Raw genomic sequence first — 23,019 nt, 5'->3', positions numbered from 1 at the left:
TCTCTTAGCCACGCACCGGGTAATCTCCCCGGTGGTTCAATTCAATGCAATTTATTGTACAGGTATAATGTACCAAATATACACAAAAAAAAAAGGAAAATTGAACTTTGTAAAAAAAAAATTTTTCGTTAATTTCGTCGTATTAAGTCATAAAGCTATATCTTGGAAAACTCTTGCTTGCAGATACAAGTTAATATAATTACGAAACACATACAGCCATTACTTTAGAAGCATCCTACTCATTGCTGGGAATCGAACCTCAGACATTTTGATTCTTAGACAAGCACTCTACCACTGTGCCACTTCTGACTATACAAATTGTAGTCGACATTTGTTGGGATATCTACTAATACACAACAAACAAGGTTATTAAGGAATAAATTTCGAATATCAGTACGTTATAGTTGGCTCAGCGGCAAAGCATTTGACTAAGGTACCGGATGTCAAGGGTTCGATCCCACCCAGTTTCTACATTAAAAATAAATTCAAGATTAAAGTATAAATTAAAGTATTTATTGTCCCTCCATCCACCCACAAATCCTCCACAAAATTTTTACATTTTACAATACAACACAATACTAAACATACATAAATAAAACTAACCCGTTGGCTGCCACGCCACTAAATCTACACTAGCTACATCGCTATCGAAAGGATAGCGACCAAGGGGGACTTGTCCGAAAACAAGTCCGGGCTGATATGATGATGGAAGCCGTTATGGGAATGCACACCCCAGGCAACCACCACCACATCGACAAGGGGGAAGTCCCTACTGGTGCATTGCCTCGACGATCGACTTTGAGCCACACGGCTTGTGCAACTGTCCCACCCATGGCATATAGACCATTGGGCAGAACAGCGCTGCCGGACCCTAACAAGCTTAAAAAAAAAGGGGATCAAAGTGGGTGGCAGCCAACGGGTTAATTAATACTACACAATTACACATAAAAAAATACAACGATACCAAAAATACGAGGCGGTGACGGGGCGACCACGAGGCGAAGACGGGGCGGCGACGGGCGAAGTGAAGACAGCGCGGGTCACGAGACGAAGGCTGGGCGACGGGCGAAGCGAAGGCTGGGCGGCGGAAAAGACGACGGGCAAGGCGGTGGACGATTCGACGGGCAAGGCGACGAACGAGACGACGGGCAAGGCGGTGGACGAGGCGACGGGCAAGGCGACGGGCAAGGCGACGGGCACGACGACGGGCAAGGCGACGGACGAGACGACGGGCAAGGCGACGGGCAAGACGACGGGCAAGGCGACGGACGAGACGACGGGCAAGACGACGGGCAAGGCGATGGAGGTAGAAACATAGAATCTTGAAACTGGAAATAGAAAACAAACAGTTTTTTCACTCATTTTTGTTCATTTATTACTATTTGACAATTGACTGAAAATTTTTCAGAAGTACATCGAAGGCAGGCAATATTTACGAAACTTCAAATATTAAAACAAAACAAATAAGATTTTCGAGATGCTAATGAAATGTTCGTGTTCTAAAACAAAAAGCCTGGTTTTTCTAAAACCAAAACTAAAAGTTATGAAGATGATAAGTATTCAATCTCAGAAGTGAGAACGGGAGAAGAAATTTCGAAAATCTCTATCGAATAGCTAACGATTACTATAAAAATTGGCATTCATGTGGCATTATTCATGATTAAACTTACAGCTTTTAACTATGGCCTGTCAGTGTTGTGTTCCCGTACTAACTCCACTGAAGCAATATGTCAAAAGTACAACTGTGATGTGCTGTTGGTTGTTATGGTGGTCCCCAGAAGTAGCAAAGGAACAATGTCTTCTTGCCTTTTCCTGGTGTTAAAATGTATTTTAAGAAACAAAGAATTTTTTAGTCAATCTTAAGTGTGTATCTTTTTGTTTTTCGAATATCAAAATGGCTCACTAGCTAGAACTGACCTGTTCCGTTGTATTATTATTTCACAGGCTGGGCTCTCAAACATCAACATAGGAATATTTGGCTTCATTCAAGATGGGTTTCCCAACAATTTCCTCTTCTTATGTTACTGTCAAAGACAAAATTTAATACAAGACACCTAGGGGCCAAAAGTGAGATAGATTCAGTACTAACACAGCTGGCATGGTTTTCATCAAGTCACACTTGTTGCAGTTATTTACATAATATAACAAGGAATGCATTCACCACAGTAGTGGGTCCGTCTGAGCTACAGCAGATACAGTAAACTTGCTCATCCAGGCAATGTTCTTTTTGTATAATCATTGAGTTGATCTTGTTTTGCCTCTCAGTAAATATGCTTTGCTTGGCTATGTAATCTTTCAATTTGAATTAATAAAAGAACCAGTCAATATTGATATAGAATTACCCCATACTGGAAACTGTGCTATAAGCCAGAAGGACGAAAAACCAGAAACGTTCGACTTGTGCTTACCGACATTTCTAGGAAAGTGCTTGAAAAGCTATAAACAATCCTAAGGTAACCTTTGCTGTTCTCAAATCTCTTACAGAACTCCATTTCACCCACTTCAAAAAAAAAAAAAACTCCCAACTCGTTCTCTATTTCACTGTTTATATCAGCAATGCAATACTGCCATCTAGTGGCAAACATATTTCCAAGTCAAAATTTTAAGCCCGACGGAATAAGCATGACTTTATTTATTTATTTTTTCACAAACCTTAATATTGCTATTAAAAAACAAAATGTAGATTAAAAACTTAACGAGGATGCTGAAAATCAAGTTTGTTTTCACTTGGGATTTATAGTTTATGAGTTATTTAAGTTTAAAAGAAATTTGCGCTAGAAACACTTCGATTCAGTGTTATTCAAAAATTGCGTAATTGACAGAAATAGTTTTAGTTCTCAACTAAAAAAATAAAAAATAATAATGCTTCGTGTTGCCGTCTATGTGTCATTATTGCCGTTTGATATTAAGCGGGAAAATTAAAGCTTTTCTGTTACAGTGTCCACCTTTTGCTGATGAATGCTTATAAGTAATCCAAGGCTCTCGACGAGAGCTCAAATGACCGTCAAATTTCAAATTTGACGAACATTCCTTCAGAAGAAGGACCTCAATAAAGCGGCCTTGTTTTGGATTTTCGACGAAGGGCAAAATACGGACGATCCAGCAACAAAAAAGTTCTCCATTTGACATTAGAATATCTTCGTCCTACGGAGAGAGAGAGGAAAAAAAATCTCTTAAAGAAAATCATTTTTATCAACTGAAAGCATTGAAATACTTTGACCCGCTCTTGTTGCAAGTTCTCAAGTTGCTGCATAACATTTCGGCTATACCAGGTTCACTGCTGAAGAGGAACAAAAAAATCAGCAATCTACCGTTGTTGTACATGGGCGACAGAAGGCTGAATTAGAATGTTTCGATTAGAATTGCAGTATCGGTAGCGTTATCCATTCCTACACAGGAAATTGCAAATTGAGCCACAGCAATAAAGTATTTAGACCATACTTTAAGTTTTACGTTCAGTGCCTGTCGAGTCTAGACAGAAACATTTGATAGGGTCAGTTTGAATTCCTTTTTTGACTGTAGCAATTTTCTCCTACCTTTAGCCATTTCAAAAGAGGATCTAAATAATTACCAACATTAAACATAGCTCCCAAATAAGATGGCTTTCATGTAATACATGTTGAGGAATTTTCTTCTGTTTGGTGATTCTTGGACGGAGGCTGGAATCCTTGTACCTCCAATTCTAATTCCTGAAAAATGTTAACAATTCATGATTAACAAGCACAAATATATCACATAATGCTACTACAACTAAATAATATTAGTAAAATGAAAAGAAAATAACATTGAAGTTCATTTCTGTCTTTAATGCTTCCAGTTGTTTTGAATACTGTGGACCTGTATGAATTACTTTTTCTTTTAAGGATGCTAGCTGCTAACACATTTCAACCTCTCTTTTCTCCATAGCTGCCCAAACAACCACTTGGAGATCAGTTCGCACATATGGTGAATAATCCCATTTTTCAAAAGATTTGTTTTGCACTCTTCTGTTTTCTTCTTAGCTAGCTCTAGCTCAGCTACATTCACTAACTTGGCTGCCACATTGCTGTTCCTATTAATATTTGATTCTGTAGCAGGAACTGTGTCAAGGGTGCAATTATCTAGTTTGTTTAATGAACTTGAAGCTGATGGGCTACTCGGATGTTGGAATTCAAATCCATACTTCGGTTTCCTTTTGATGAAACCATGTTGTTGAGTTTTCCCGCCATCTAGCGGTAATTTTTTTACTAATAATGGTAACTCCTCATCTAGATAGAATCATAATAGGGAAATTTCAACGCAAAACAGTTTAACCGATTGCCTCAAATCTTCCATTCCTGATTACACCCAACTTTTAACGACAGAAAAGAAAAGGAGTCGAAAAATGCCTATAAATCTTCTTGTCATTTTGAAATTGAAATTTACTTACTGTCCAGTTCCGTTTTCAAGAAGATTCTGCCCGTCTCTTCCTAAAAATAGACAAAATAAGTGTCGTCCGCGATCAATTGATTCCGCATTTCCACTTTCAATCACTGAAATAATGGACCAGTTCAACTCTGTCGGAGACCACAGAAAAAGACAACGAGCCATTCAAATTCTGAAATTTAACGAAAAGACATAAATTTACCGTGTTGGAAGCAATTCATCCGTTTCCGGCAATCGATCACAATTCGTCGTCGTGTACGTTATCGGGTATACATAATGAGACAGACGTAAACGTTTTTCTTTCCCCCTTTTCTTTCTTTTTTTCCTTTTTTACTGCATCGATAAAAACTGACGGGCCAAGTATATGATTAGACCTTTTTCCAAGATTGTAAAAATGCCTTCAATCGGCATCAATCAGAAATTTACGACGCTAATAAAAAATCAGACGACGACGTGCGGGAAACTTGTTTTTCACGAAGGCTACAGCTTCCGTTTTTGACGACCTTTCTTCGTTTATTTCTCCAAAACTCGCCAAAAGTGCGACGCATCCACACAACTGTCGAAAGAGAGAGAGAGAGAAAAAAGAAAAAAGTAAATGACCATCGTATAAAACCAATCCACCGACATTTTGAGCAAAAAAAAAAAAAAGAAAAAGAAAAAGTACAGGGTCATACGCACAATATTATACGGTTTCCCCTTTTTTATATACGACTGTCCATATTAGATTACAAGGATAGATTCAACGGGTTAAACATTTCTTTCCTTCTCTTTCCTGCAGTTGTTGTATGTAGCACAGACAGCAAGAGTCACTAACCCCCTCTAGCGCGATACATTTCGGCTCTCTTTGTAAAAGACGTTATTCCAGATGAGTTGCTCTCTTTAGGTCGATACAGTGAAAAAAATAAAATAAAAGAAAAGAAAGAAAAGGATTGGAATCATTGCGATGTTCTAACAGTGTTGGTCCCCCCCCTCTTCCGGTTATAAGGAAGCCCAACCGCACCGTACGAAATAGCATCTCCGGTTGTCAAGATGTGAAGCTTAGACGCTTCATCATTCATCCCACTATATAAACGCAGAACACAAACATTTTACTTGGCTATACCGGATATCTACGCACACACACCCTCTAATGTCGGGACTTTTTTTTTTGTTATTTTTTTGTACGATCGAGTTCACCGATTGCATTAGACGCCGGCAGCCCTTTTACCAATAGAGCGCCAGAACCCCAGAAGGGACATCTACGGATGCTGTGAAATAGCGGATGATGTATAGTTGTGGATCTTTATCTAGGTCAATCCACCACAAAAAACATCAGATGGAATGTTTTGCAGGAAGAAAAAATAAAAAAAAAATAGGAAAAGCCTAGGATAACACAATAATGAATGACTAGGGATTTGTGTGTTAAGGCCGACGCATGATTGGATGTGACGGTAAAACTGGGAAAGCCATTCGTCGGATATAAAGACTATTATTAATAAAAACCCCTACGAGTGTGGATAACATCCGAATCATATACCATTTTCCTTGTGCACTTCAAGATCGGCCCTGCCCGCCCTTCGAACCGCGTTGATGATTATTCTGCTGTTGTAAACCATTTCAGATAAAAAAAAAAAACGGGTAGGGATCAAGAGACCTGTGCAATGGCATCTTTAAAATCAAACAACTTTGAAGTCGTCAAAAGAAAGGGAGGATGAAAAGCTTTTTTTCCCGTTGGCCTCTGTTCAAAATCAGCTGATCATGTGTAGTGCAATGTTTTTTTCCCAATCAAAACAATGATATCATTAGCAATAATAGGACAGCAGTACCCTATATGCCGCAATCAGACTCGAATGCCGATCGATAAACACAATAGGCAAATTGAATAGTTGATTCAATAGAACTATCAGCTGCCCATTGAAAACGGATTTCGTGGCGAATTGAGCCTAATAAAATTGAATTACATGATTGGAATAGTCCAATCAATGATTTTTTTTCTTTTTCTTTTTCAAATAAAATGGCGAATATCCCCAACTTCCGCTGTGAAGGACGTAATGATATCATCCTGGTACAGGACCCGCCATCGATAACATTGTTTTAGCTACTGCCAATGAAAAAAGGGGATCTCTTTGAATGCGCAGTTTCACAGCATCTAATACAACAATGGATCAAAGGAAATAAGACATTTCAACGTGTTGGCAAATCAATAATAAAAGATAATGTCTTTTGGACGCGGTGCACGTACAAATGACACTACTGCCATCTGTTAGACGAAATAAAATAGGACCAAATGCATTTCTTAAATTTTAAGAAATCAAAATAAATACAAGAAGCAAATGAAACTAAAAAAAAGAAAAAAGACCCTAAATGTAAATGAGATTCAAGTATCCGCTTGAAAAAGAACATATTCAAATGGAGTCGTTTACGACATCGTATACTTTACATACGGACCAGATAAAGTTGATCATTTTTAAGCGTATTACATCAAAACGAAAGAAGTGTTCCCATACAAGGATCACTATCAAATAGAGTGCTACTTAAACAAATTTAGTCTACTTGCCCAGTGCGAAAAGTCCGACTGCAATCGGAACAATAGCTACGATACGGATAAGACAAACTATAAAATTCGGATGAAATAGTCTAATTAGAATCCCCCTCCCCCCCCCCACCCTCCTGATAAAAAGGCAAAATATCATCGACATAAAATTAAATGTAATTGAAAAATTCGCCACCTATCCACATTTACCAGCAGAAAAAGAAGAACACAAAAGTTTATTGCTTTTCTCTCAATATTTGATGTCAAGTGTGTACACACTTGCGTGCCTCTTTTATTACCATCACGCGGTATTTGCCAATAGGCTGGCAAGTCATAAACAAAAAACAAAAAAACAAAAAAAAAAAGAAGAGGCCAGAATCAATGACAGAAAAAGAGGAAAATCAAAAAGAATCTTTGCTGCCAGATGTCTTTGTGTGGCTGCTGGCACGTGTGTGTTCATCCGATGGGAGGCTCAACATGGAAGGCATACAAACTTGTAATAAGTCACTCTCTTTATAAATCAACAATGCCACCGTTGCTACACATTATTCAATAAATTAAGGATTCGATAGTTTCCGTTTGATACTTGAATTGTGCGGAAATCATTTCAATTTGAAGGATTTCTCAACGAGTAAAAAAAAACAATTGCGATGGCTGTGCGTGAGAAAACATTTTGAGGGTATAGATAAATAGTGTATACGCAATAAACTTCGCTTTTCATAATAAATAATGAACCGGAAGTCAATGCATATTTAAAGGCAAATGGCCTATGAAAATGTTAAAAAAAAAAGAAAAAAACAAGACAATGGCTCATATCTTAGGAAACTATCAAATGTCTAATGCCTCGCAGATATGCCTAGTAATTCAACATCATCTTTTCACAGTCGGTTGAAACATTTCAAAATGAATCATTATTTTAAAAAAAAAAAAACAAACAACTGAAACGATTTTTTTTTTTCGTTTAAAGAAATGCAGAAGACAATTTTTATTTATTATAATAAAATTCTACGGATTCGATTATAGACTACCGACTATGACTCAACGGGTGCGTGCGTGAACGCTTGGCAAGTCAACAACATGCCCGTTAAGTTCAAAACCTTGACTTGCTCCCTCATTAATAATAACCCGATCAAAAGGTTATTTACCTACGTAATCGTGCCCTCGACGTAAAGTGCGCAAAAAAAAAAATCTTAGGTTTTCTCCAAGATTCATAAATCTCCCCTTTCATAATAGTTCCTTTTAATGTTGTAAACTTTATTATTATTTTTTTTTTTGAAGACGCAAGTTACAAATGATTGTAGCGACTAGTTCAAAAGAAAACCCTCAGGGCATGGCCATTGTTTTCTTTTGAATAACCACAAAGTCCTGCCAACCTCCTCCACACACACACACACACACAAAAAAAGACAAGGATCGCAATCAACAAACGTAGTTTGTTATAATACACAGCAAAGTTAACGAACCCATCCATTGTGCGAAATTAAAGAATAAATTTCGGTTACAGGATCTTGTTTTTGTTTTTTCTTCTCAGGAAAGCGAATGAAATATATCATTAAAGCTCGTGCTGCCATCTCTCGGGAATATTTCATCAAGTTTTTAAGAAGCAAACGGGAGATGTGCTAGAGCATCTTTACGTCATCATCTTTTAATCGCCTTGTGTCCATTAACGTCCTAATTCGGTATACTAGTTGAATTCAATCAAAGGGTATAATCCGTCCCCTGTTCAATGAAATAGCATTCAATCATCGAAGGAGAAGAGAGAAGAAACTTACGGAGATCAATCGGTGCTGGGGAATAGTAAAATACAAGAAAAAGGAGGCAAGCAAAACATATGAAAGACGAACTTTGATTGAATAAATGTCAATAAAGAAATGGTTGGTCTCAGGGAACTGCTTTTGTCGATTGGATGATTCCCAATTTCAAGAGTGAAGTTCAATCAAGTTCAACCATCTTGTCGTCATCACAAATGAACTCGACTACAGCGTCCAGGGGAGAGAAAAAAAAAAAATTGAAACGAGGGAAAGAGTGGAGCAAGCAAGAGGAATTATTGTTTGCTTTCCTTTGCTGCGGAGGGATCCGCAGCGGATCTGCGCCGAACAATATTGCGCATCGGAAGTATAGCCGCTATACAGTTCAGTCGTGGACGGAATCTGCTAGGAAGCGGATCGTCCACCCCGTTGACGACGAACGCATTGCCACCATTTCACGTGCGCATTTTTTAATTCCCAAAATGGAAGTGATGCTTTCAAATGTGACGCTGTTGGATGACAACAATTCAACGGGAAATATCAGTTTTGTGCTGAACAAAGACGACGGCAATCCGATTCTAGCTTTAGTGTTATTCTCCTTTTGTTTGGCCACCATCCTGGGCAACGCCTTGGTCATCGCCGCAGTGGCTCGAGAACGTTACCTGCACACGGTGACAAACTATTTCATCATGTCGCTGGCCGTGGCCGATTGCCTGGTCGGTTCCATCGTCATGCCCTTCAGCGCCGCAGTGGAAATGCAATCCGACCGACAATGGCTTTTCGGCCGTGATCTCTGGTATGATAGAATTGGTTTGTTTGTTTTTTTATTTTTCCGCGTACACAGTCCATTGCAAATGACATCATCTCCCCACCCACCCAACCCCCAACCCCGTTATTCTTTACAGTGATGTTTGGCATTCATTCGACGTCCTGGCCAGCACCGCATCAATCCTCAATCTTTGCGTCATCTCCATGGATCGCTATTGGGTAATTATTTTATAGTTAGCAATGAATCAATGAATCAAGAAGCACGCAGAAAAATTGATGATCATGTGAGACGCATATTCAAGAATGAAACACCCACGTCAAAACGAATACAAAAAATTGTGTTTCTCATTTTTCTAAAAAAATAATGAACCCCCCGCCGCCCCCAGATGCGTTGACACTAAGCGGAGGGGAACTTTGTAAGTTGATCCACAAAATCTAAATCATGTGCGCAACGGAAGTAAATAAAAAATGTAGAAAAAAAAAAGAGGAAAGAACTTGTCAAGAATGCAGACGAATGTTTTGAAAGCGGAGATACTAAGATCAAAAGAATGCCGATTCTTTTTCGATTTCGTTAGATCCGCCCCTTGAGCAAATCGTAATTCACCTGAAGGACCGATTCGATATCAATTATGAAGACCCACTCCTGTGCGTTGAGGACGGAAGGTCAATGTGTTTCAATCGTGATGAATAGTAATTATACGCCCAGTCAACAAATGCACCGAAAATACACGAGAAAACAAGTAGAATGATGCGTTTCAGCTGTTTAAGAGAAAACGCATTCTACGCTGAACAAAAAAATGTTTTGATCAATCTGAATAACATTCTTCAAATTCAAATACAGGCAATCACGGATCCTTTCACTTATCCAGGCCGGATGACTCCCAAACGAGCTGCTTGTTTTATTGCACTCGTTTGGGTTTGTTCCAGCCTCATCAGTTTCCCGGCCATCGCGTGGTGGAGAGCAGTGGCCGTCATCGAAGACGGACCTGCCGTCGTGGAACACTGTGTGTTCACCGACGATGTGGGATACCTCGTTTTCTCTTCCACCGTCTCTTTCTACGGTCCGCTTTCCGTCATGGTGTTCACCTATTACCGCATTTACCGGGCAGCTGTTGCCCAGTCGCGATCGCTTCGACTGGGCATCAAACAAGTGGCAATGTCCTCAACAAGCGACTTGGCTAAAGGAGGAGTGGGGACAGCTGACACTATGGAATTATTAACTTTGCGGATCCATCGCGGAGGACGTGTCGCATCCGACAACCGACGATGTGCAGCGGCCGCCGCCCTTTTAACTTATCAAGCGGCAAGTCGTCAGCCATCGCCTACATCCGCACGCAATAACGTTTTACAACTGCCAGAAACATCTCAACAGCCTCATCACGAAACAAACAACCGACGTCATTCCCCCCCGGAAGCGCAGATTGCAGCGCTGTACCGTTTCTTCGTCGGTCGATGGCGACGCATCCGCAAGGTTGCCCATCGCAAAAATGAACTTGAGTCGAAAATTAGCAAAAATCGCCAAAGAACGCAAAGCAGCCAAGTAAATTTGATAACCCAATTACATTTCCTTTTCAAAATTGAATCGAACTATTTTGATTTTACGAAAAAAATTAGAACGTTGGGCATCGTGATGGGCGTGTTCATCGCTTGCTGGTTGCCTTTCTTCGTCACCAATTTGCTATCGGCTTTCTGTCAGTCGTGCATCCACAATCCGGAACGGGTCGTCACCGTCGTCACTTGGCTCGGATGGATCAATTCCGGAATGAACCCCGTCATCTACGCGTGCTGGTCACGGGACTTCAGAAGGTAAAACTACTGATTGTCATCCGCATCTGGTCGGCACGCAAATCAATTAGGCCATAGTTTCCCATCATCACTTCACTGCATAATTAGAATCATTGTCGGCTATGGCCATTCCGCCATCTGTTTGATGGCCAAGTTTACATTTCGAGTGGCTCATTTGATGGCGAGAGCAACACAATAAGGGACCCTTCATGTCCTGGGGAAATGGCGATCGATGTGCGCATAGCAGACCATCAGGATGCGATGCTCAAATCATCAACTTGCGACAAATAAAACAGCAGACGGATCACATCCGCAGTAGAAGATGAAAATACAAAAGAGGATCACACGTGTCCGTTGACAACTCGATGGCTGAACGCCCTATCTGGCGGCCAACTTTGCGCATGCTTTATTGCCGCAAAGAGCTCTCGCTTTAAATGCTTTCACCATTCGACAATAAGGGCAGGCTTCCGACCGGAATTGAAATATTTAAGGGAATCTGTTATGCGTAGTCACACTACAAAGGATTGCCATTTCTTTGCATCTTTTTCTTTTAACGTTCCGTCTTTCAATATTTTAACAGGGCATTTGCGAGAATCCTGTGCGGATGCTGTCCCCGTTTGTTTCACCGCTGGAAGAGGCACAGCGGTAAATCCGGTAGCAACAGCACGATTAACGTGAGTATATCCTTTGTAACGAGGACCCCCCGACACGGAACAGACTTTCGTGACGGGTTTCCCTAGTACCAACATTAATTTACATCTTTTTTTTTTTTGTTCTTTTTTCCCCTGAATGCTTTGTTGTCGCAGCAGCAACACAACAATGTGAGCGGAGGTGGAACGGGCACGTCCATTTCGAACGCATCAAATCGTCCGCTGTCTCACGCCAGTTTCGGAATGGCCACACCCAGTGCTTCACAGCTCAGCCCGATGATAGGCAGTCCTAGTTTTACGTCGCTGTGTCACACATCGGCCTCTTTTCCCGCGTGATCCCGCCTTTCATCATTTTTATTATTTTTGATTTTTAATTGATTTTTTTTGTATTGTCGATTCGTTTCATTTCCGCTCTTTTGGGTTGTTGTTGCAAGGATGAATCGATCTCTATACACATTTCGTGCGCAAAAACATGTCAATACAACCAGCCGCTGAAACGCATTCTGATCATGTCTAGACCCCCGAGGCTATGCCGATATGACTTCCGCCATTGATATGCATGAATGCGCATTCATCGGCATTTGACGCTGGGATTTGCCGATAACCCTTGCATATCCAAGCGATTCAAAATTAAGAAAGAAAAAACCCAAATTTATATGAACGCTATTCTTTGCTATGCGATGCGATTAAAGAACAATTAAATTTGGCAATCTTTTAAAGCGTGGCAACCAGATAATTGTGGCATTCAAAAACATCGATATGTGACGTTCAATGACACAACCCTAAACGAACCTGAAATACAGAAATCTTCATAAAATGTGTACGTCAGTTAGAACGTTGGGCAACAACATTCGAGCCTTGTAAAACTTAAACATAATCAAGGATGTCAATTTTTCAAATTTGAGGAAAATGGACAATCAAAAATTCGACCCTAAATTTGAAAAAAGTAAAAGCAAAAAGAGCGACAACAAAAAAAAGATGTGCGAAATTCAACAGGAAATGTTTCGATAAAATGACGTCATTTTACTGGCACCATTCGAGACAATTTGTCCGACCCGAAACACGACGGACTACAAAATTTGCCACTGAACGAACTTTCATGTCGACATGCAAATCTCTCTCCTATTTTCTTTGTCCTGCTCAAGTCATTTCTCTTCTTTTTTTAGTGCGTTCGGGACCCAATTGAATGGCTCCCAGCTAGAAGCAAAACGTAACATTTGCTATGCATGGTTTATTCGCAGAAATAAGACGTTTCAAATCATGGGAATTCAAATTTTGCTCGGCAAAAGAGGCACATTCGTAAGAATATTGCGCGTGTCGTCTGCATTCTGCTTGATCCGCGCAGAAAGCAAAAGCGACATATGCGCCATCTTCAGTAACAATCAACGCATATTCATGATTGTCGTCTTTTGTTACGCAAAATTGAGTCTCACGATCCTCCCCCCCCCCTTCTTCTTCAATGAATGAATAACACACCTACGCTTGTTTGTGCATGGCTGTAAATATGCCTTTGATGACACACACAGCACCATTCGTTAATGAATGACAAAACAGTAATTAAAAAAAACAAAAAAAAACGTAACGCGACAACGTAAAATAAAATTTCTTCACATCCCCCCCCCCATCCCCTCTGACGCAAGGATATCCTTTTTTCCCGGAACCGCATTGGAACACGCAATCTCAACAGCTCCCAGGTAAAAATACAAATAAAATAATGAACGTATTCTTTTTGAAAATGATGCAAAAATTTGGATGTGCCCCCCCCGCAGAGTTAGGGCTGATAAAATAACAAAAAACAAAACAACAAAGTTTGATTGCGAGTAGAATCCGGATAAACTTTTTTGGGGCTTGAAATAAATAAACTTCTGTTCGGCAATTTTTTTGTTGTTGCTTACGAGCTTTGCTGAAACGTCAGAAATACGAAAGCTTAAAAAAAACAAATAATAAAAAAAGCCTGAAGGTAGCTAGTTAACGCAAACACATTTGATAATGTAAAATTGTTGATCGAGCTAAATTGAAATGCTTTAAGGGAATTGAGAAGTGAATTCCCAGCATCCAGGGGGGGAAATAATGAATCCTACTTTTTCCCTCGGCAAAAATGCGTCTATGCAGCGATTTATTCATTAGAATGCCATTACACTTAGCCGACGCTAATGATTTCGTCCTCGGGATATCAAGTATGCAAAAAAAAACAAAAAAACAGAGAAACAAGGCAATTAAAATGAACAAAAAACAAACGCCTACCCATTTACTAAAGCGCTGTATGTCGGGATACAACGGATTGTTGACCTTTCCTTTTGATTTACACAAAAGGTATTTAGCAAGATCAAGAATTGAGACAATTCGCCATTCAAACATTGAAGATGCAAATGAAAGAAAACAAAAACAAAAAATTGTCCCATTCGCATAATTGAGTTCTGCTTCTCCCTTGCGATGCAGATTCTTTCATCTAACGAGGTCTAACTGATGGACCCGCTTAATGAACAACAAAAGTGAACAGGTGCAAATCAAGAAGCACAGTTTCGAGGTGATCTAAACATAGAAGCAGACTCTGAAATGTTGATTTGAACACGGAAGGTGAACTCGCTATCAGGGGTATCATAAACGAGTGATACCCCGAGTATAGGCGTTAACAAAAACTTCAGAGTTGAAAACCAATAGAAAATCGAACTGTTTCGACGCGAATCGAATTACAGTTTGCATTACCCGGTAAAAAGTTTGCTCTTTTTCAAAAACTCATTTGTTATATTTTGGATCGAGTATGCAAATTGAACGTGGCCTATCAAGAGAGAGAATCGTTCAATATACATTTTTACCTGCCATGCTTACCAAACATCCCACGTCTACCTTTTTCATACGCCAACGGTTAACATTTTGAACTAAATTCAACTTGGCTAATGCAAAATGAAAAGTTCGTGTGACATTGAAACCTCACCCGAAAACTATAACCGAGGCTCAACGTCTTGTTCTATTCGAAAATCAAAAGTCACAGCGCGAGTGCAAAGTTGAATCAAGTAAGTACTTCATCAAGTTGTGCGAAATCGGCTGTACAACGACAGACAGATATGTCAAGTGTCAAGTTTCCAAATTACACCACCCCCTCAAAACAAAAAACTGTGAACTTATCCAGACACATCGAACGGAACGAAATTTAATTGCGCATAAAGCTGACTTGTTAATTCCGTTCTTGACTGTGTTACGCAATGATAACATATTTCATTTTTACAAAAATGATTACGTGAATATTTACCAGCCCCGTCTGTCCTTTACATTCCATTTCAATATTCCGCATGGGAAACAAAAAAGGGAATGAAATAATGGCCACTAAGCAAACTCATTTAGTCCCGTTCTATGTCAAATTCAGATCGTACATTACAACCGGCATAAAGGGGCTGCAAATTAGCTAGTGAGATTCGTCGTTCCTTTGGGGTAATGTGAAACAATTATAAGCACGAGAGCTCTTGTGCTGTGCATTTGCATTTCACGTCAGCGCCACCCACCACCCGCCACCCCCTCAATTATTTTCCATTCCGCGAACTCTTATTTAATTCAACTCCACACGGTCTGAAACAGGCTCCTTCTCCACCTGTTTTGACTCACTACCCTATTTCATAAGAGCGACATAAATTCAACTGCAACTGAGCACTGTAGCTGCGTGATTGCTAAATTCAATTCACTTGCCAGCGTGATGCGATGGCAAGCTGCACTCTACCGCCAATTATCGCAATTTGAATAATAAGTTGTGTCCTTTCCCATCGCACCCGTACGGCGAAAATTCAAACATGCAACAAAGGTTTTGACAGTGTCAATGTACCAACATGGTCGTCATCCGAACACGATTAACGGGCATCGTCATAATCAAAACCAAAATCTGCGGTTTGCGCGAATTAATAGACCCTATCCTATAGTACACCGTAACGAGCTGACTATAATATCTTCCTACGACAATGTTGTTTCAAGTCTTTCGAGTAACGATCGCTGGGTTTTTGCATCAGATTTCACCATTTATTTTTTTTTTTCTTTTCTCTTTTTAATTCATTTCCACTCTGGATCTGCAAAACTTTGTTTTTTAAATACCGCAATATCGTAATTGAGATACATAGAAAACGTATTTTTAGAAATCCCCCTTGCAGCTAGCACTCAGAGTGCTGTTACATTACAACTATGACGTCTGCAAGCTTGAAAGTTAGAGTCGACGAAGATCAACAGTCACAACGAACGTCATCACACTAGACTCCCATTGAAAAGTTGAAAAAAAAAAGGACCCCCCCACCCCCACTCCCTACCACAAAAAAACAAAACAAAAAGGCATCAATGTATATCTGCCGATTCGTAGAAATCAAGAAAACTGATACTTTCAGCTTCAGTCAATAAGCAAATGCAGTGTAAGATTGAACGGGAGAGGGTTTCAAATTTAATTGGATCCTTGCTCTTGGGATGGCAAGACTGACTTTTGGCTGCGTTCAGCACAAAACCATGGCAAGTGTCAATGTCATTGTTTCATCTCAAAGACATATTAATCTAATTTTGAAACATAATCAAAACCCAAGGGTTGAATAGCAAATTAAATCAATTATAACTAAGTGTCGATTACACGCAAATCGCTCAATTTCACCCCTTCCCCCCTACCCAAATACGTTGAGGGCCAAAAAGAACTTAAGCACAAAACATTTCAGAACTCGAAATATTCAAGGGGAAAACAATAAAATGAGAAGAAAAAAAAATTAAAGTTGCAACAAAAGAATAAGAAATGATTTCAAATTGACGACGAGAATTTTAAGGCGGAATCGTGCGCCACTTTGATTGCGCGGAAGATCAATCCCAGCGTAGAGAACCAATCCACACGGCAAGGCGACCCACAGTCGGGAGCGTTCAACGGAACATGTAGGACACGTATCATTTAAGTGATCGCGTGTCCCATATCCTCTCTCCTTTCATCGCGATTGAAGTGCGCGGGAAATTTGAATTTAAATAGCGAAAAACATTTCATCATGGAAGTGGCGGCGGTGCTTTCAAATGTGACGCTGTTGGATGACAACAATTCAACGGAAAATATCAGTTTCGTGCTGAACGAAGACGACGGCAATCCGATTCTAGCTTTAGTGTTATTCTCCTTTTGTTTGGCCACCATCCTGGGCAACGCCTTGGTCATCGCCGCAGTGGCACGAGAACGTTACCTGCACACGGTGACAAACTATTTCATCATGTCGCTGGCCGTGGCCGATTGCCTGGTCGGTTCCATCGTCATGCCCTTCAGCGCCGCAGTGGAAATGCAATCCGACCGACAATGGCTTTTCGGCCGTGATCTCTGGTATGATAGAATTGGTTTGTTTTTTTTTATTTTTCCGCGTACACAGTCCATTGCAAATGACATCATCTCCCCACCCACCCCCCAACCCCCCCCCGTTATTCTTTACAGTGATGTTTGGCATTCATTCGACGTCCTGGCCAGCACCGCATCTATCCTCAATCTTTGCGTCATCTCCATGGATCGCTATTGGGTAATTATTTTCCTAAAAAATCTAACGAAATTCCGATAAACCCGTCAAAGAAAAAAGCTTCAGATTTCTAACGTTTTCAAATGGATAAGAAACATAAAATAATCGTCGCTCTTTAGCACGTAGACAAATAATAACTAGATGCATAAAGTATCTAGTCGGATGGCACGTCTTCATCTAATAATAAAAAAAAAACAGCGACAAATAATTCCATGAAGAGAAGACGCTCTCATTATTCATCCAAAAAACATAACCCTCCACCCACCCACTTACACACCTGAAAAGAATTTCTTAAACTCGATGAACCCTAAGCAAGCCCCGCGTTCCTGCGCGGTTGGAACAACTTTGAAAATTCGCTAACAAGACAACAAAAATACATCTCACAGCGGCGGATTAAAGATGTTATTAGAAAATGATCTTGGCGCGATAACGAAGACGACAGTTTGACGCAGTGAAGATCAAAGAATGCCAATTCTGCGTTCGCTTGATTTCCTGCGAGTTTCTTGCACGATGAAAACTTGAATCCACTGACGAACTACGTCGTCCTGACATTCATAATAACCGCACCAAACAGATCGCACAGGATCTGCAAAGATATTTTGAAAAAAAAAAAAGAAACAACGCGAGATCTGCTTGCCTCGATTGCGTTAGATGTTAAGCACCTATCCGAAAGAAACAAAAATAAGCAAGAAAAGTCGTTCACCCAATAAGAAAATGTTTTGATCAATCTGAAACAAAATTCTTCAAATTCAAATACAGGCAATCACGGATCCTTTCACTTATCCGGGCCGGATGACTCCCAAACGAGCTGCTTGTTTTATTGCGCTCGTTTGGGTTTGTTCCAGCCTCATCAGTTTCCCGGCCATCGCGTGGTGGAGAGCGGTGGCCGTCATCGAAGACGGGCCTGCCGTCGTGGAACACTGTGTGTTCACCGACGATGTGGGATACCTCGTTTTCTCTTCCACCGTCTCTTTCTACGGTCCGCTTTCCGTCATGGTGTTCACCTATTACCGCATTTACCGGGCAGCTGTTGCCCAGTCGCGATCGCTCCGACTGGGCATCAAACAAGTCGCAATGTCCTCAACAGGCGAATCGGCAAAAGGCGGAGTGGGAACAGCTGAAACTATGGAATTATTAACTTTGCGGATCCATCGAGGTGGACGTGTCGCATCCGACAACCGAAGGTGCGCGGCAGCTGCCGCTCTTCTAACTTATCAAGCGGCCGGTCGTCACTCACTGGCCATGGATCCATCGCCTACGTCGGCACGCAATAACGTTTTAGAAATACAAGAATCATCTCAACAAACTCATCAAACAATCGATCGTCATCATTCGCCTTCGGATGCACCAATCGCTACGCTGTCCGTTTCTTCGTCGGTCGATGGCGACGCATCCGCAAGGTTGCCCATCGCAAAAATGAACTTGAGTCGAAAATTAGCAAAAATCGCTAAAGAACGCAAAGCAGCCAAGTAAATTTGATAACCCAATTACATTTCCTTTTCAAAATTGAATCGAACTATTTTGATTTTACGAAAAAAATTAGAACGTTGGGCATCGTGATGGGCGTGTTCATCGCTTGCTGGTTGCCTTTCTTCGTCACCAATTTGCTATCGGCTTTCTGTCAGTCGTGCATCCACAATCCGGAACGGGTCGTCACCGTCGTCACTTGGCTCGGATGGATCAATTCCGGAATGAACCCCGTCATCTACGCGTGCTGGTCACGGGATTTCAGAAGGTAGGATCTATCTCGAAATCACTTATCTCTCACACACAACGCCCCCCGCCCTTTGTTTTTCAAAATTAAGCGGACGAGAGCAAACAAATACAAACGAACGGGAGTACTGGGTGCGAATGTCATCACAAATTTTAATGGGTTAATGGAATCCTCTTGCTAATTCCATTACGAGCCGAGGCGCTTGCTCAGGAGGCATACGTTAACCTCGGGGCAAAGAATTAAGGAACAAAGAGCCGATAAAAAGTGGAATGGGCGAGACTCAATGTCATCGGGAATATATCCACACTCGCACAGAATCAGGATCCTATCGGCTCTCACATCCAAATAATCAAGTGATGGATAACAGCAACGTGCGCCAAAAAGAGGCGTCTGCTGGATCAAGAAATAAACATCCAACGTCCAGCCAATGAAAAAGAAAAAAGGACTAGAAAAGCAAAAAAAAAAAGAAAAAGAAAACAAAACAAAAAGATGTAAGTCGACACTTGCGTCTGTTCCACGGGGTTGATTGGATTTGCGTGTCGAAAATATGCCCGATCTCGACACGCCGTCAATAATATTCTTCTTTTTTTGGGTTTGATGTATGAAAACGTGTTATATAAAAGCTGGGAATAAGGTCAAACTGAAAGAGGGCGCATAATCGACAGTGTCGGAGGAGATAGCAAAAGCGGATAATTCCTTTTGATCAATCAACTTTGCCTTGTTCTCCAATACTGTTTAATCTCTTTTCTACTATTATTGAACGATTTTTATGGAGAAAAGCTGCACAATAATTGAGTTTCCCTATTTTAGTTGATATTTACTTTTTTTTTTAAAGTAGATTTCCAAAGGGAATTAGAAAAGTGGTGCACACGATTGGCAATTAGTTAAATCGATAGCTGATGAAGCACTCTTGGGAATTATGTAATGGCAATTTTTCACTAAATGAACTTTAAATTTCCATCGAAAAAACGAATCTCTCTCAATCCATACGGAAAATTGGGAAAAAAAAAACAACTGCCAATCGCATTGATAAATATTTTAATCAGCATTTTCCGATTACGACAGAATGCAAGTTTTACGAAACAAAATTTATTGCACTCCATCCCGCACTATTTTGTTTAAAAATAAACGAAGGCTAAAGGATTTGACTATTTGGTTTGAAACTGAAGAGGTGACTTGTTTCCGTTATGCAAAACACGGCCAAAAATATAAAACAGGCATCGTCTTTCACGAAGTCAGCACCACCACCCCCCACCGCCCCTTTTGGTAAACAAGAAAAAGTTCCTTCCAACGAAAATAGAAAATGCAACTTCCTGCGAAAATTCAATTTTTGCCGTTCAAACGAATTGATTTTTTTTTTCCTTTCTTCCGGTTGGTTAGAGGATGGCCTGATCAGTATACCACAATCTTTTTTTTCTTTCCCGCTTTCCTCCGATAGAATTTTATAGAAATGGACGCCATTTGACGCGATCGATAGGGTAAATCTAAAAAAAAATCTGGAAAAAGTTCTTTTGATCAAAATTGACTCGTCAAATATTGGTGCTATTGAATACGGTTTGTCACCATTTTGAACTTTTCAAGTGCTTGCTGCATGTGTTGGAAGTAAAAGGTATAAAAATCGGTTGGCATTCTTTACATGTGTTTTGAAAAAAAAAGGAAACAACAAATGGCTTCCTTTTCTTATCTTTCCCTGCGGCCATGTAAAGACCCTGTTTGCTTATGCATAGAAACACTGTGAAAAAAGTAGAATAACGACAACAATAACAACAAAAGAGAACCTTGTTTATGAAAAAGTTTTTTTAAAATGTAAAAAAAAAAAAGCTGACGTCAATTGAGGAAGGAACAAACGAGAGACGTGAGTTATCCAAACCATCGGAATATAAACAGTTTGACAAAAGGCCGCGGATGACAAAAGATATGCAATACGTCTCTTTAAGAAAAAGAAAAGCCATTTAAACCAGATTTTAATTCGTGTGTAATTTTTGCAGGGCATTTGCAAGAATTCTGTGCGGATGCTGTCCTCGTTTGTTCCATCGCTGGAAGAGGCACAGCGCTAAATCCGGGAGCAACAATACGATAAACGTGAGTAACAGAGTATCGACGTAATTACGTTATTGATCCTTTTTGCACGTCGTCTCTTTCTTTGTTCGTTATAATCAAATAGTCAAGCGCATAAGCTATCTCACGTTTAGCAGGGCACACCGTTTTTTTTTTCTGTCAGGTATCGATCGCCTAGTGTCACGAAAAAATCTGAATGAATCGCATTTGTTAAAATAAAAAAATTCGGTACTATTTAAGACGTCCTGAATAATTTAAATCCCCTCTGCCGAAAAAATAGATTCATGACGTGAGCAGCTGACGTTTCACTGTCTAGATGTTTATATTGAGACTAAAGAAAAATGAAAATGTCTTTTTTTGTTTGTTGTAGCAGCATCTTGTCGGATCACACAGCCGATCTCATGTTACACCGAGTAACTCGCAGCTCAGTCAGATGACTGTTAGTCCCAGTTTTACGTCATTGTGTCATCATTCGACCTCTTTCCCCATGTGATTACTTCCTCCCTTCATCCAATGATACGGTTCCCCTTCAATGATTGAACGTTCCATGTTATGTTTTAAAAAAAAAACCCTTTATGAGTCGATGTACAGTACAGCACGTATACCTGTCGAGTAGCAGGATAAAAAAAAAAATACAATGTCTTTTGGGTTTCTTTCATAATGTTGAGAGGGATCGATATCGTGTGAAAAATGCAAAGAAACACGTTCTTCGTGTCAAACAAAAAGGTCAAATGCGTTCAATCGTGTCTAGAAAAAGAGGAACAATCAAAGGGTTTGTTCTTTTACCAACCAACATCTTGCAAAAAAACTGCAGAGACGCGCGCACACACACGAGAATCCAATCAGCGGATTTCTTTTTTGCGAAATCAAAAGGGAAAAAAAAAAATGGAATTGATCCCGTTTCACCAATCTCTCTTATGGGGATAGATTACAAGGTCAGTCAATCACAGGCAAACGTGAAGAAAAAATAAAAAGGAAAAATGGAATACACTATTAAGACATGTGCCACGAGTGCAAATCTAATAATCAATGGCAAAAAGTCTGAGGCTACGACATCGATCCTACTAGGAAAACAACAAAAAGTTGATCAAAGCAAATACACCATGGGTTTGACTTCTTTTGGTGAAAGAAGTTCAGCAGTGTTACGCAATGAAATTAAAAGGCCTAACTTAACTTTCTTGAACCCCAGACATGTTCAAATCTAGACAACTAATGAGACAAAGTTGTTTCACACACTTACCTTGAGATTTACTTGAAGTGCCACCCAAAGTCTGACATCAACACTTTTTCTTATTGGGTCTACCCCACGATTGTTGAAAAGAAAGTTGAGATGGCTTCTGTTCCAACACTCAAATGTGCGAGTGGGGTTCTCTCTCTTTAGGGCTGCAAATGATGACACTTTGGATGCTTGATGCGTAATAAAAAGTGACAGCATCATGGTTGTGTGTGCCTGAAAAAGTTGAAGAACAAGAAAAAAATCAGGTTTTTATGCTTGGCCAACCCTTTCCTAATAATTATATTTTTCCACAAAGAGAATGCTCACACATGCAGAAACAGCCTTGAAGAAATCAACCTTTCAAAGCATGCTCGATTCCTCCGAAAATGACTATCTACATTCAATATGTGCCTTGCTTTGAAATTTCTGCTCGTTAATGAGCATGTTGGCCTTTCATACGCTTTCATGCCTCTCTACACATAATTTGCAATAAAAAATACCTTTATTAGACATTGAGCAAATTCAGATCTTACCTCGATCACGTGGAAATTGGGAACAGTAAAATTCGACTGTTCTTACGACATTCGAATTTAATGATGACAGGATATTGCAGTGTTGCCACCATTGCCAGTTTTTCAAAACCGATATTAATGAAGAGAAGTGAAT

The 23,019-nt window shown here is 40.1% G+C and overlaps 2 protein-coding genes and 1 long non-coding RNA gene across 15 annotated transcripts; 2 read left to right on the top strand and 1 right to left on the bottom strand.

Moving 5' to 3' along the window:
- Nucleotides 1–497: 497 nt before the first annotated feature.
- LOC116932406 lies at nucleotides 498–23,014 on the bottom strand. Of its 11 annotated transcripts, none has more exons than XR_006652317.1 (12): nucleotides 22,887–22,954; nucleotides 22,681–22,826; nucleotides 22,378–22,587; nucleotides 4,607–4,960; nucleotides 3,785–4,535; nucleotides 3,537–3,689; nucleotides 3,215–3,471; nucleotides 2,343–3,144; nucleotides 2,090–2,283; nucleotides 1,918–2,024; nucleotides 1,671–1,812; nucleotides 498–1,328 (listed from the first exon to the last, which is right to left on the bottom strand). It is a non-coding gene; the product is annotated as an uncharacterized LOC116932406 (long non-coding RNA). The 11 variants fall into 11 exon arrangements; XR_006652318.1 differs by having other exon boundaries at nucleotides 1,918–2,283; nucleotides 3,785–4,330; nucleotides 4,409–4,535; XR_006652320.1 differs by having other exon boundaries at nucleotides 1,918–2,283; nucleotides 3,785–4,316; nucleotides 4,409–4,535.
- LOC116931669 (dopamine receptor 2) lies at nucleotides 9,065–12,368 on the top strand. 2 transcript variants are annotated; one of them, XM_045180307.1, is made up of 7 exons: nucleotides 9,065–9,460; nucleotides 9,570–9,651; nucleotides 10,274–10,746; nucleotides 10,904–10,972; nucleotides 11,047–11,238; nucleotides 11,798–11,891; nucleotides 12,024–12,368. In XM_045180307.1, the coding sequence occupies exons 1-7, from the start codon at nucleotides 9,147–9,149 to the stop codon at nucleotides 12,201–12,203; spliced, it is 1,404 nt and encodes a 467-aa protein (XP_045036242.1). In that variant the 5' UTR covers nucleotides 9,065–9,146; the 3' UTR covers nucleotides 12,204–12,368. The 2 variants fall into 2 exon arrangements, with proteins under 2 accessions (XP_045036242.1, XP_045036241.1); XM_045180306.1 differs by having other exon boundaries at nucleotides 10,274–10,972; nucleotides 12,027–12,168.
- Nucleotides 16,730–21,790, top strand: LOC116931666 (dopamine receptor 2). 2 transcript variants are annotated; one of them, XM_032939268.2, is made up of 6 exons: nucleotides 16,730–17,178; nucleotides 17,287–17,368; nucleotides 18,125–18,834; nucleotides 18,909–19,100; nucleotides 21,068–21,161; nucleotides 21,508–21,790. In XM_032939268.2, the coding sequence occupies exons 1-6, from the start codon at nucleotides 16,859–16,861 to the stop codon at nucleotides 21,628–21,630; spliced, it is 1,521 nt and encodes a 506-aa protein (XP_032795159.2). In that variant the 5' UTR covers nucleotides 16,730–16,858; the 3' UTR covers nucleotides 21,631–21,790. The 2 variants fall into 2 exon arrangements, with proteins under 2 accessions (XP_032795159.2, XP_032795160.2); XM_032939269.2 differs by having other exon boundaries at nucleotides 16,731–17,178; nucleotides 21,511–21,790.
- Nucleotides 23,015–23,019: the final 5 nt, after the last annotated feature.

This window comes from Daphnia magna, linkage group LG10 (genome assembly GCF_020631705.1).
Source record: "Daphnia magna isolate NIES linkage group LG10, ASM2063170v1.1, whole genome shotgun sequence".
In the NCBI taxonomy this organism is placed as follows: domain Eukaryota; kingdom Metazoa; phylum Arthropoda; class Branchiopoda; order Diplostraca; family Daphniidae; genus Daphnia; species Daphnia magna.
This window is presented reverse-complemented; position numbering and strand designations above follow the sequence as displayed.